The 13,680-nt window shown below is 37.5% G+C and overlaps 1 protein-coding gene across 1 annotated transcript in view; it reads left to right on the forward strand.

The window, feature by feature from the left end:
* Window positions 1-13,680, forward strand: part of wdhd1 (WD repeat and HMG-box DNA binding protein 1) — a 31,216-nt gene that overhangs the window by 7,925 nt on the left and 9,611 nt on the right. Inside the window, exons 6-17 of the mRNA XM_067455798.1 lie at window positions 2,452-2,502; window positions 2,879-2,974; window positions 3,188-3,280; window positions 3,516-3,622; window positions 5,453-5,606; window positions 7,040-7,244; window positions 7,334-7,506; window positions 8,544-8,728; window positions 9,560-9,801; window positions 10,189-10,326; window positions 12,977-13,133; window positions 13,208-13,322. Coding sequence (XP_067311899.1) covers window positions 2,452-2,502; window positions 2,879-2,974; window positions 3,188-3,280; window positions 3,516-3,622; window positions 5,453-5,606; window positions 7,040-7,244; window positions 7,334-7,506; window positions 8,544-8,728; window positions 9,560-9,801; window positions 10,189-10,326; window positions 12,977-13,133; window positions 13,208-13,322 — 1,716 coding nt within the window. The remainder of the gene's footprint in view (window positions 1-2,451; window positions 2,503-2,878; window positions 2,975-3,187; window positions 3,281-3,515; window positions 3,623-5,452; window positions 5,607-7,039; window positions 7,245-7,333; window positions 7,507-8,543; window positions 8,729-9,559; window positions 9,802-10,188; window positions 10,327-12,976; window positions 13,134-13,207; window positions 13,323-13,680) is intronic.

Below are 13,680 nucleotides of genomic sequence, written 5' to 3' on the forward strand. Positions count from 1 at the left end.
GAACTCATTTGCATACTGTACACAGTTAGAAGTCTTTAAAGTGTCTTTAAAGTTGATCAATGTATTTCTCACTTTCTAAAACACCATTAGAATACCCTTGGCAATATACTAAACAAATAGACACCAAACATGATAGAAAAAGATTGAACTATCATGTGTTCATTAATTTGTTCATTAACAGCTGAATTTATGTAAGATGTTGCATTAAAAATAGCTGTCACTGAGAATACTTATTTCTCTGAATGCGTAAGAGATGGATGTGTATAGTTTACATCAGTCTTAAGGTTTCCAAACATAGTTGTGAATGGATTTGGATGGATCAGTTTTGGTCTTTCTTTGTTTCACCCACTACTGCTGAGGTCCTGAGAAATGTTTATGGCCGTCACAAATCAGGACATTAGGGATCAGTCTCTAGGTAGGTGAAGGGCTGAAACTGCATGTGGACCAATGAGAAGTCCTGTCCTTCCTGGGCTTGGTACTAGAGTATTCTTCTTGCCCTCAAAGAGGTGTCTGGCTGTTGTCTAAGCATCTTTATCTGATGGCGTTGGATATCTTGTTTGTGCTAGTCCAACAAGATCCAATCAAAATGTAGCAAACCTTTGTTCACTGTTACGGGCAAAGAGGGGACCGACCATAAAGTGGGCCCTGAAATGTGCTGTCCACTACACTTGCATGCTTCATGATAAATGCGGCTAAAGTTTACAGGGTTTACATTACGACATGCTTTCTATGAATGACGTTATCAATATTCATAATCCCACATTTATAATGAACAACGCTGTTATGGTTATTGTGTTATTACAAACTGTGTGCGCTGGTGATAAAGTTAACATGGTAACGTGGTAACACTACACTAAGCTTAATTTTGTTAAAGGGTTTATAATGGTGTCTATTACTGTAAAAACAAAAAACACTGCATAGATAACGTTAAGCATTACTGACAAGCCTACATTTACCGATAAAAAGTTTTTATTGGCATTAGCAGTAACATCAATCTGTCAATGAACTAACGTATACATCGTAAACGCTTGGCATTCGCATCTCACTACACTAACGTTACCCACAAAGTGACTTTATGTTAACCAACCATTCAGAAACGTCCTGTTCGAGCCTTAAAGTGATGAATTGAGCAATCAACTTTCCCTTGAGCTTTTGATATATAAAAGGTCATGGTAATATAAGAATGTCGTGTAAGTTTCAGAGCTGAAAACTTATATCGTCCGATCTTGCGGGCTATGTGTAATATAAAAATAATAGTCCAATCAATCGCGGGTCGATGAGAAATAAATCATCGTGTTTGTTTGATAAAGGCGTCTAAGAGCACTGTGGTCGAGAGAATCATTCTGGTTTCCGCTTCTCCCTCAATCTCTCCTCTCCCTCGTGAACTGACAGGGGAGCTTAATCTCATTAAATATGCAAATCTTATCCAATCCTAGCCAAGGCGGTTACTTCCAAGTCTCCAGTGTGTCACGCCCACCTAAACCCAGCGTTTTGGAGAGAGCCTCAAAACCAGTGTAGAAAATAGCCTATTTCTTATTGGTTGTGATGTTTTTGAATGTAAAGGCCACACAAACATCATTAGTTGACCTCAGAAAACAGTATACATTTTTTTAAAAAGCCAGTTCATGACACCTTTAATTGTCGAACTACATTGGGGCTGTCATCTTGTTCCGAGTCCGAATGGTTAAAATTGATACAGTTGGACAGATGTGTCCTCAGAGACTTCTGTTGCCTTTCTTTCTGATTGGCTTAATCACTCGGTCTCCTCTCCACCAATCAGCTGGTGTGTGGTGAGCGTTCTGGCGCAATATGACTGCCGTCGCATCATCCAGGTGGATGCTGCACATTGGTGGTGGTTGAGGAGATTCCCCCTTCTATGTAAAGCGCTTTGAGTGCCTAGAAAAGCGCTATATAAATGTAATGAATTATTAATTATTAATTATTATTATTATTATTATTATTTCTCCAAAATATACCCTCAACTGTTGTCAAGGGCAACGACTCCATCTGTGTTGTCAAACCGCCCCACAGAACAGAGGGGCGGGGTGAGCAAAGCTCATTATCATTTAAAGTCAAATGCACTGAAATGGCTTGCTGAAAACAGCTATTTTTGACCAAGTAAAATGTTTTCTTACAATACTATTATTTTTTTTAAAGTATATTACAAACTTTTCATTTAGACACTAAAGAATCATATTAACTATAAAACAGCATTATATGACCCCTTTATTTCTATATAGTAATTCTGTTTTTACTGTATTTCTTATCCAATAAAGGCCTCTGAACGAGACTCTTTCAAGAACATAAAAAAACTTACTGATACCAGGCTTGTGAACTATACTGTATATATGTTGTTTGTGACATTTAACATGTTGATGAGTATTTATGCATTTCAAATGACTGTTGGCTCGTAATTGTTCATTTTGTTGTTCTGATGTCACTTACTGACAGGCTTCTTCCAGCTGTGATGGATCAGTCACCGTGTGGTCTATTGAGTCACAGGTATGAGCTCTTTATCTGCTCTTCATGCGACAATTAACATGTACAATGGGGTCCAATAGTCTCAGAGCACTAAAGAAAATGATTCTGAATTGCATTTTTTAATTGTAAGTCTATTACAAACTATACTTTCACTATAACAATTTAAATGGAAAATCAGTTAACTTTATTTAAACACTATTGAATTTCAGAAAAAAAAGAATATCAGTTTTGAAAATTAATTTAGAACACATTCACATGGTGAATTCTTAGTTTTATGTCAACCTTTGTTTGTTGTAAGTTTAAATGGAATAAAATCCCAGATTTTCAGTGTGATCTCAGACTTCTGGACCACTCTGTATTTTGATGTAAAGCTGATGATCCTTTTTTTGTTTTTTAGACTCAAGTAGCACAATGGAAAGTTCTCCAGAAGTCAAGCGACGTTAGCAATGCCAAGTCTCTCTGTAGACTTGCTTGGCAGCCTCGTTCTGGAAAGGTATTCAAAATTTCACATTAACAAGGCTTATTTCAGACTTCAAAATTCATTTAACATTTCAGGTTCCTCTCTTTGGTGGCTTCATATATATAACTGCTTGATGAGCACACCAGTCAATCTGTCAGTCTTTTAAACCACTCCTATCATCAGTTTCTTGCAACAGTTGTGACATTCAAGATGAATATTTTTTTTCATTGTTGTATGTGCTTATAGCTGCTTGCTGTACCGGTGGACTTGACCATTCAGCTGTATGACAAAATCACATGGACGCATGTTAGCACACTCTCTGATGACCTCCTAACGCAGGTCAGTAGAAAACCATCCGGTAGTTTACAGTGGAACAGTTACTTATAAGAGGAATATAATTAGAAAAGGTCATTTGTAGGTGGTGGAAACCTTTATTAGCATTACAATTACGTATTAACCTTTCGCTTACTGAATTAGATGAGATAATGTACTGTGTAGTTAAAGTTGTGTGTTATATTGCAATGCATTTTAATGTTGTCATGAACAATTCTTTCCAATTTGTTCTCCTCCCCAGGCTGTTAATGTTGTGGTCTGGTCGCCATGTGGGAAGTTTCTGGCTGCGGGAACAGTTGGCGGAAACCTGTTGATTTGGGATGTAGAGGCCAAACTGTGTATAGAGAGGTTATAGTCATATTGATCTTAATATTATTAATAATTTTGGATGTTGAAAACTGGATGTTACATAATCAGCTTTTTTCAAGTAAATAGTGAAGCATTAGTTTTAAATTTAAATGTTGAGAGAAACCGTAAGTGCAGAGCGTTGAGTGCGCTGTTTAAACATTGTGGTTATTGTAGTCCTAGACTAAATGTGAGCTTGCGTTTGCTCATCTCTCTTGCAAAAAACAGTAAAATTTAGAAATGAACATTACGCAGATCTAAGATAAGTAAATATGTTAAATTAAACAAATAGACTTTATGCGTTTAATCTCACTTAATTAAGCAATGTCTTTGACCTTAAAGGGATAGTTCACTTTAAAATGAAAATTCTGTCATCCTTTACTCGCCATCAAGTTGTTTCAAATCTGTATGAATTTCTTTCTTCAGCTGAACACAAGGGAATATTTTTTTGAAGAATGTCAGTAACCAAACAGTTAACTGGAGCCATTGAGTTCTATAGTAGGAAAAAAAATACTATAGAAGTCAATGGTTTCAGTTAACTGTTTGGTAACTGTCCGGCTTGGAATGAAGACCTTTGAGTCTGGGTGTATTTAAACAAACAACATATTATTATTTAGTTATTTCTTTATTATTCAAAGTACACTCTAATGTACAATAGCAATATATTTGTTCTTCCGTGTAATACCAAGCTTATGTTGACGGGTTTACGCGAAGACCTTTGATTTCATGTGTGTATATGAAACCACAAATGTCAAAACTGTGAAATGTTCATTAAGTGACTGACTCCAGATCATCTGCCCTCATTTATTGAGACATCAAATGCTTAAATCACCGCGAGTATTACGCGCGCTTCAGTACATATAGTAGTAGATGAAACTGCGGCGCTCATTCACACAGTCACAGCAAACTGAAATCAGATTTTAGTATCTCTATCTGATTCACTGTACAGCCATTTTTTTGATCTATCCATCCATAAATTGCTAAATTATGTGAACCTCCACTTTCTAGAATAAGCTCCATTTGTGACTGGATTTCGTTATTTCATCCGTTTTTTCTGCATTGCAGAAATCATATCACTGTTGGTGGTATTTGCAGTATTAAAGAGAGTTAGTTTTGTGAGTTATTTATTGTTGTGTTATAAAGTTATTACCATTAGTGTAAGGAGGATATGCAGTTAATAGAGGTCAGCTCTCAAATACACTCATAGCATTCTCCGTGGCCACTGCATAGATACAGCAGCGGTTTCAGCAGTTTTGCGAACAGCATGGCGGTTTTGGAAAAAATTCATATTGGTCGTGAAATTAACCTGTTTACTGCCCAGCACTAATCACTTTCAAATAAATGTTGAACTTTCTTCTGCTTCTTAATCAAGAATGGCAGCACAGCTGAAAGGGTTGTTTGAGCTGAGCCCTCTACTGTAAATGTGAATTTTTATTTCCTTTAGCCTGAGTCTTATTCATTTCCCTTTTGGTGTAAAAGGTCCTTTACAAAAATAGAACTTTTTTTCTGTTCTTTTTTTTGTTATTAAAAAACAAAACAAAGGAGCAAGCTAGGCCAGGTGAAGAAAAAATGTTACGCAAAAGTAAAGTGACATATTACTTTACATAAAAAGTAACTAAGTAGCGTAGTTAGTTACTTTTTTAAGGAAGGCTGTAACACAATGTTGTATTGCATTGATTAAAAGTAAATTTCCGCTACATTATTGAAACCTAACGTTGTAAATATTGTATTGACCTTATCGATCTATACATTGATTATAACTGTACACAATATTGGTTGTATATAAGGATGTTTCTAGTGGTGATGGTGTTTGTTGATTTTGTACCATTGCAGACAGAAACACGAGAAAGGGTTCACTGTGTGTGGGATGGCGTGGCATCCCTCAGGGGGCCGGATCGCTTACACCGACACAGAGGGCTGCCTCGGGCTCCTGGAAGGCGTGTCGTCCTCGTCGCCGTCCTCTTCCTCGACTGTCCAGAACACCAAGGTCAGTTGTACCCTCAGGCTCTTGTCTTTTTCTTCCCGAACATACTGCACCAGAAATAGGATCACCTACGTAAAGTCATGATGGGTGTGGAAGGATCTTTAAGTGACCTTAAGAGGTGGCTATATCTACTGCAGGATTATGTTTAAAAAATATTAACCTTAGGCTTGACCACGGTATCAAACAGCTAATAGTGTGTTGCTAATTTTACACAAACCATGTTCCTGTTCGCATCTCGCAGTCAGACAGCTGCCTTCTAAAAATCAGCGTCCTTAGAAGTAATTATAGGCAAAGCCCCACTCTGCACGTTAACGGGATTGGTTGCAATTTTGTCATGGTAGGAGAGAGCAGTGAATTTCAAATCCCGTTTTTTTTTTTTTACTGTCTTTGGAGCTCTGCAGTTTTGAGGAGAAAATACTCAATGGTTCTGACTGATGAATTTGCACTTAAAGCATATTAAAATTAGCCGGACTCCGCCTTCCTATGTACTTCCGCTCAATTTTCATTTCCCTTCAGTACTCCGCCTGGGACTGCGGTGTATTCTTAGTTTTTCTCCAAACAAATTTTTACCTGTCCAATCAGCAAACAGAGGGAGTGGCTGAGAACGATGACGTTGATGTCATGCGCAAGTTTGAGTTGTAGTTCAGTAATGGCGGCGGAGAAAGATGCGAACGAAACCATTCATTCCGTTGTGGCACCACTGCCGAATATCCAGAAGTTAAAGCCGGACCAAGAACAATCTTTGCTGGGGTTTGTTGGTGGCCATGATGTTTTGGCCCTCCTCCCCAACAGGGTGAATTCTGGAAAAGTTGGATTTTCCAGCTCGCTCCGTTAGTGGCGAAGGAGTTGGCTGAAGCCCTATTCGGATGGTAATTGTTCCTCGTGGGGTCGGAAGGTATTGCCATCATTTAAGTTACAGGGGCTAGTCAGTTATTTTATTGCCATCCGTCTCCCACCAGCCTCGTAAAAATCCCCGGCCGAGTTACCTACTGCTTTTGACAAACACCAAGGTCGTGTGGTGATATAATAGCTGTCCGAATCCACATCTCTTTCAAAAATATATCACTTCAAAATTCACTTATTGTAATCTTTTTTGATCACTGCAGAGCACCATACGGTTGCTTTGCTGTTATTTGAATGCATTTCTAGACTTGTATTTCTTTAAAATGCTGGCAAGTATTTACAAGAGCAATATATTTCATCACCGCTCAAAAAAATTCACATAAAAGCATGTAAACATTTGAATTGGGCTGTTATTTATTATTTATTAGCAGCATTTTTTATCATACCAAGCATATGGCATTTTATTTACAGCATACATTCATGTTATGGATCACGTGAGCAGCGCGTTCCCGATCACAAAACTCTTCCCTCCACCGTGAATAAATACCAATCCGAATGCACAAGTTTTATGTTTTTTTCCTGCTTCGGTTTAGGCCACTGCAGCTAAAGAAGCAAATGATTACGATGACCTGTTTGATGAGGATGATGACCGAATGTTAGACGATGGTGTGAGTGACTCGCGGTCTCCAGTGAAGAAACCCATCATGGATGATGACGATGATGATGACGACCTCATGCCTGCGACGGGCAGACAGCGGAACAGAGGGTCCTTCTTGGATGACGATGACAATTCTCAAGGTATGATACATCAGCACAAAGCAAACAGTGTAGAAAGTTACTTCAAGTAATGTGCTTTAATTAAAGGTCAGATGTTTTGATCTCTCAAGATCCAGGCTCTGTAAAACTGGATGGACTTCCAGAGGAGGATGCCAGCAGTGCTGTTCATCCTGCTGTGGGTCCTATAGTGTCCCGTCCCGTATATGAGGGCCCCATGCCTACACAACCCCAAAGGGCTTTCCAGCCGGGATCTACCCCAGTGCACCTCATGCATCGCTTTATGGTGGGGAGAAATCATACCTATTTTCAACTCAAGCAGAGATTGATTGATATAGTTTTGTGACTATGTAATTTTTTTTTTTTCCTGATCTACAATTAATCGGCAGATCACTGATTTGCAGAGTTTTTATATTATTTTGGCTTTTGAACACAATGACATCATTATTCAACAACAGCTAGGGCTCTGTCGAGAACCAATTCCAAATTTCCAAGAACCATGAATTTGATAAGATGAGCATTTTGATTCCTGTGTGTGCGTTTTAATGTGATTTTAAACCACTCGGGCTCAAGAAAAAGCAAAAGAGAACTCTAAATTCAGCACTCGTGAGCTGTTTTCTGTGCTGCATGCATCTCTTATAGTGTGCAAATACTGAATGGAGTTTTTTCACGTCTTCTTGATATGAACAGACAAATACATAAGATATGTATTTATCTTATATCCTCAAAATATACTTAAAATATCCTCGTAAACATTCGGTTATCTCTTAAGTGAACATAAACTGTTACATACTGAACATAAATTCTGTACCCTGTATTTGTTCTATCGCTAGTTTGTTTATTCGTTCTTATTTTATTACTGACTGTTTACTGGTCTTTAATAACTTTTTATTAGTCTAGTTTTTGCTGAGGTATTTTTTTTTTAAAATCTTACGCAAAAGTTCCTAGTGTAAGTGTTCTTTAGGCTACTGATTTTTGTTCATTGTTTTTAGCTACAGAATGTTTTGCAAATAAAAAAGGATAAATGTGTATATCTAAATGTTCCACTTAATTTAGTTTTACCATATTATAATTGAAACTGGGAATCTATAAGAATTGAAATCGCTAAAATTCAAGCGATACCCAACCATTAACATATGCATTACAAATATTTAATATTAATACGGATTATTTTGAGAAAAAAAACATTAAAAATGTGCAAACTAGAACAATACAACAGCTGGAAGTGATTGTTGATTTACAGTTAAATAAATTGTAGTAGTGATTTAGCATTTTTGTTTTGATTAAATATGAGCTTTTAAAGCTCTCTATGATCCTTCTCAGATGTGGAACTCTGTGGGCATCGTCCGTGGCTATAATGATGATCAGGACAATGCCATTGATGTGGAGTTTCACGATACTGCGATCCATCATGCCATGCATCTCACCAACACCCTGGGCCATACCATGGCTGATCTGTCCCAGGAGGCCGTGCTACTGGCCTGTGAGGGAACTGATGAGCTTGCCAGGTACAAGATCTTTGTAATCATATTTGACTTCAATTGTAAGCTGAATTTATAGGTGTGTTTTTTTTTTTTCTCCCAACAGGGCCGCTATTACAGTAAGGTAGATTAGTCAGCAGCAGCTGGTGTGAACCTTGCTCTTTAGTCCCGTTTCCCCTTTGTCCTTAATTGCTTGCCCTTGTTTTTAAAGCAAATTTGCACTTTCGCCTCCATTTTTATTTGCAGAACTACTAATCCAGTAGAAATTTGTTAGTAAATCATCTGCCGATTAATTACAAACTACTGCTTATCTGTGAAAAGCACAGATTTTTAAATTAATAATTCATTGCAAGTGTCATAGTGAAATTGCAAATAAAGGGGATTTTTGAAATCCTGGCAAATTAAAGTATTATTTGTTACTATGAATAAACTCTTCTGTGGAAAATGGGTTACAAAGTAATTATACATTTAAGTACTGTGTAATATTAATTAATAAAATGCACTTACTATAGTGTAAGGATTAGTGTTTGGTTTAGGGAAAGTTTTATGCTTAATTTACTTTTATTACATTTAGTAGGTTTAACGTGTTACAAGGACAGTGTAAGAAAGTGTTACCGGAAAATGTAATAACAACATTTGTGTTGTAACATAATCATACCCTGAATCTCCATAAACATAATGACAGAAAGATATTTACATGTAAAAAGAATATGAAAACTGATAAATTAGAAAGTAAAAATTTTGGTATAAAGAACGGGTAACATCAATAAATATTTTGTCACAAATATTTTACTTTTAAAACTTTTCTTTCCCTTCTCAAATGTGTAATTTTCACTATATTTCTCTGTCTGTCAACAGTAAGATCCAGTGTTTGCACTTCTCATGCTGGGACACTCATAAGGACTGGATAGTGGATCTTCCTAAAGGAGAAGACGTGCGTGCCTTATGCTTGGGTCAGGGCTGGGCGGCAGTGGCCACCAGTGCTATGATAGTCAGGCTGTTCTCTATCGGTGGTGTGCAGAAGGAGATCTTCAGCCTGCCTGGAGCTGTGGTCTGCATGGCAGGACATGGAGAGCAGCTCCTCATAGTGTATCACAGAGGTACTAATGGATGTCACCTAAGTGAGCAAAAGACAAATATCGGAATCAGCCAATGGTTGTTTTTTGGACCGGCAATGGACCGGCATTATATCGGCAAAAAAAGTCTAATGGTGTAACTGCAAGCAAACTGTGATTTTTGAATCGATCGGCAAAGCAGTTTTAAATGAGAAAATATTTAAGTTACTGAAAAACAAAGTAATAACTTGTAAGATGCCAGATTTGCGAATGCTTTTGAGCAATGACTCGAATGGAATAAATTCTTTCTTTTAACCATTAAAACTAACAATGAATTTGGAGAATCCGAACAGATTCTTCAAAATGAACCTGACATTGGTTGTGCTTTGTGTCTACAAATTGGTTGAGCTTGATTGTCATGCATGCCGTCAGGTACTGGGTTTGATGGAGACCAGGCCCTTGGTATACAGCTACTCCAGCTTGGGCAGAAGAGAAGGCAGGTCATCCACGGAGAACCACTGCCTCTCTCACGGAAGTCGTACCTGACATGGTTGGGCTTTACTGCAGAGGGTGAGTCACTGGTTGAGAAGGGGTTACACACGCATACCTGCTCAAGTTCTACTGTATTCTCTTCCTGCTGTTTTTTTTTTTTTGTAAGGAAATTGCGAAAAATAAACACCTGCTAAGAAAATTATGTAATCTCGACTTGGTAGCATGTGGTAGCATAGCATGTGACTCCTGGTAGTTGTCACATGCTATGTGCAATACTGTTCAAAAGATTGGGGTCAGTACATATTTTTATAAAGACGGCCACAAATTCTTTGAATTCAGGAACCATGCATTAAATAAGTTGATTTCTACTTTAAATAAATGCTGTTCTTTTTATATTCATCAAACAATCATGGTTTCCATCATTAAACAGCACAATCGATAGGGATAATGTTGAAATAGGAGATGTTTCTTGTGCAGTGAGTCATCATATTGAATGATTTCTCAAGGAGCATGTGACACTGATTGACTGGAGTAATGACTGTAGCTTTGGAGAAAGTAGTTGGAGAAATTTAGATAAGTCATAGATGTAAAGGATGCAGCAGCAAACATTAATAGGGAAAGAAAAGAGTTAACATTAATATTACTATTCTAAACCAAAAGTGCAGTTATTGCCTACAAGCTACGATATTTTCTGTTTAAGTTTTATTAGACTCCAGGTCGAAAGAAAAGAGTGTTTTTACACTGAGCACGTTTGCTGCAGTCCGAGTGCTACGCACTGCAAGCTCACTCTCGCTCATATCCGAGGTCAATCATTAACACCATCACCACTTACACTACATGTGTTTTATTGAACTAAATACATTACAATCGGCTAAAAGGAATACGCAGGTTACTTTTCTCAACAAGAGCGTTCCCAAGAATTGTGGCACAGTTCAGCACGCACAAAATGTCGGCATTTCAATATTTCAATTTCAATCTCTTAAAGGGGCCTCACTATATTCCTACTCGTGGAATATGGACCTCCTCCAGGTATGGTGTGATTATTGGTATGGTAATAAGTATGGCTTCAGCATAAAGTATTATTTGTCCATACCAGGGATGGAAATTAACTTTTTTGTCCACCGGCCACTGTGGCTGGTGGATTTCAAAATCTACCAGCCACTCAATGTGTTAACCAGCCACTTTCTTGTTTATAACTGACAATGTGTAACTGCACGTGAAAATTAATACTACAAGTTCTACAATACGTAAGCTGTTTATTTAATCTCAAATCTCAAAGAAATACTGACATTTTTTCTTTCACTCTTATACACACACAAACCATGAACTGATATACATTTCATTAAATGAGTAGGGCTCTGTGTGCTCTTGTTTTTTTTGTTTGTTTTTTACCTGGATGTGGCATTTGGATGATTTGTGGTCTTTTATGGCTTCCAGTTTTAGGTTTTTAGTACCAACAATGAAACTACTAGTTTTGACGACATCTGAAGCGTGTTGACGACATACCGAGCAGAACATTGTCAGTAGGGATGCACCAAAATAAAAATTATTGGCTGAAACCGAAGTACTAAAAGAAATGATGCCAATTATCCATTGCATTTATGACTAATGCTATGACTGTGTAACTTTACTAAAAATCAAGGCATTGCGATTGCATTAATTAATATTAAAGTTTCAAATAATAAATCAATTACAAATTATGCAAATATTTATTTAGCACATTTCAACAACCCACAGTATAAATTATAAAATAAAATTCAAACTAAATTGTTTAACTCGACCTCACTCATGTGTACATTAAATAATAATGTACAGGTCTACTGGCCTGCAGAAAGGTACAGAAATTGAATAAAGTAATAACATGTAAAATAACTGCATATTTAACTGTTTACATGAAAGATTAATCCTTACTAAACTTACAAAAGCTATTCAATCAAGAGCAGTGAGTGATGTCCTTTTGTTTGACATTAAACATAGCAGTAAAGGCTACTTCCCCTTTAAGACCTAATAGAAGGATATGCTCTTTCACGACTGTATAAAGTTCACTTAAAGCATATTCAGACTATGTCTGCTAGAATACTCATCAAGATGAACATGTTGGCATACTTTTTGTGCGAGTTTGTCTGTTTAAGCATAAGACTTGAAAGAGAACTCAATATTTGCGCGCTGTGAGACGGGTGCGCGCTTCCGGATGACAGTGACGGATCTTCTCTCAGCGCGAGCGTGAGTTCTTATTCGCGTCTTCTGGCACTACATCTGGGTAATGACGGCAAAAACGACTGGTCATATTCGGATATACGGCCGCACTCGCATGCACTGAACACAGTTTATAAAGAGGGGAAACAGTATGCTATTTTTATTTACCCGCCACGGTGGCCGGTAGGTGAAGCGAGTTTACCCGCCACAACTCAAAATCACCCGCATTTGGCTGGTGGCGGGTGCTAATTTCCATCCCTGGTCCATACCCATGTTGATTAGAGTATTAAAAACTGAATTTAAACTTAATTTAAGATACATTTACAACTGATAAAAATGTTTGATTGAATTGTGATTAATCGTGTGTTAACTCAACACAATCATGCGATTAATCGCGATTTAAATATTTTAATCGATTGACAGCCCTAGTTAAAATATTTTTATATTTTAATTATATTGTTTTTGCTGTGTTTTTCTTTAGTTTTCATTCTTCACCTATTTGAATAGTGAATAGTAATGACTCTTTTTGCAGGAACACCGTGCTGTATTGATTCTGAGGGTGTTGTACGTATGCTGAACCGGACTCTGGGGAACACATGGACTCCTGTCTGCAACACCAGAGACGCCTGCAAGAGCAAATCAGACCATTATTGGGTTGTTGGGGTTCATGAGAATCCACAGCAGATCAGGTGCGTCATTTTGACCCACTGTGTCCATATAAACTGGAATTTCTAAAAAAGAGGGATATTCTCATTTCTTTCAGGTGCATCCCATGTAAAGGCTCGCGTTTCCCACCAACTCTACCCCGTCCTGCTGTGGCCGTCTTGCCCTTTAACCTGCCTTATTGCCAGACCACCACAGAGAAAGGCCAAATGGAGGTATGGACTAAAATCCAGCCTGGAGTCTTGTCAAAATCATTTAAACTATAGTATCATGACGGGATGTGCGCTTTAATGAGTTTGTCTATTTGAGTACTCTACCAGATTTTATTTGTTTATTTATGTATTTTAAATTGTTGGTCTATATAGAGATGGTCAGAATTATGTCTTTTTGCAGTGTTTCTTGCTGTTTTTTGCACCAGCATGGCAGCATCTATCTTTTGTTGTTAAATAGTTCAGCTTTTAAAAAACATGCATTGTTTCATTTTGTTGTGCTTTTAGTTTTATTCTATTTCAGTGTTTCTGACCTGGGCTGAAGGCCAGTTGTGGCAATTTGCTGGTGCATTGTCGTCAGACG

Source organism: Pseudorasbora parva, chromosome 10 (genome assembly GCF_024679245.1).
Source record: "Pseudorasbora parva isolate DD20220531a chromosome 10, ASM2467924v1, whole genome shotgun sequence".
In the NCBI taxonomy this organism is placed as follows: Eukaryota; Metazoa; Chordata; class Actinopteri; order Cypriniformes; family Gobionidae; genus Pseudorasbora; species Pseudorasbora parva.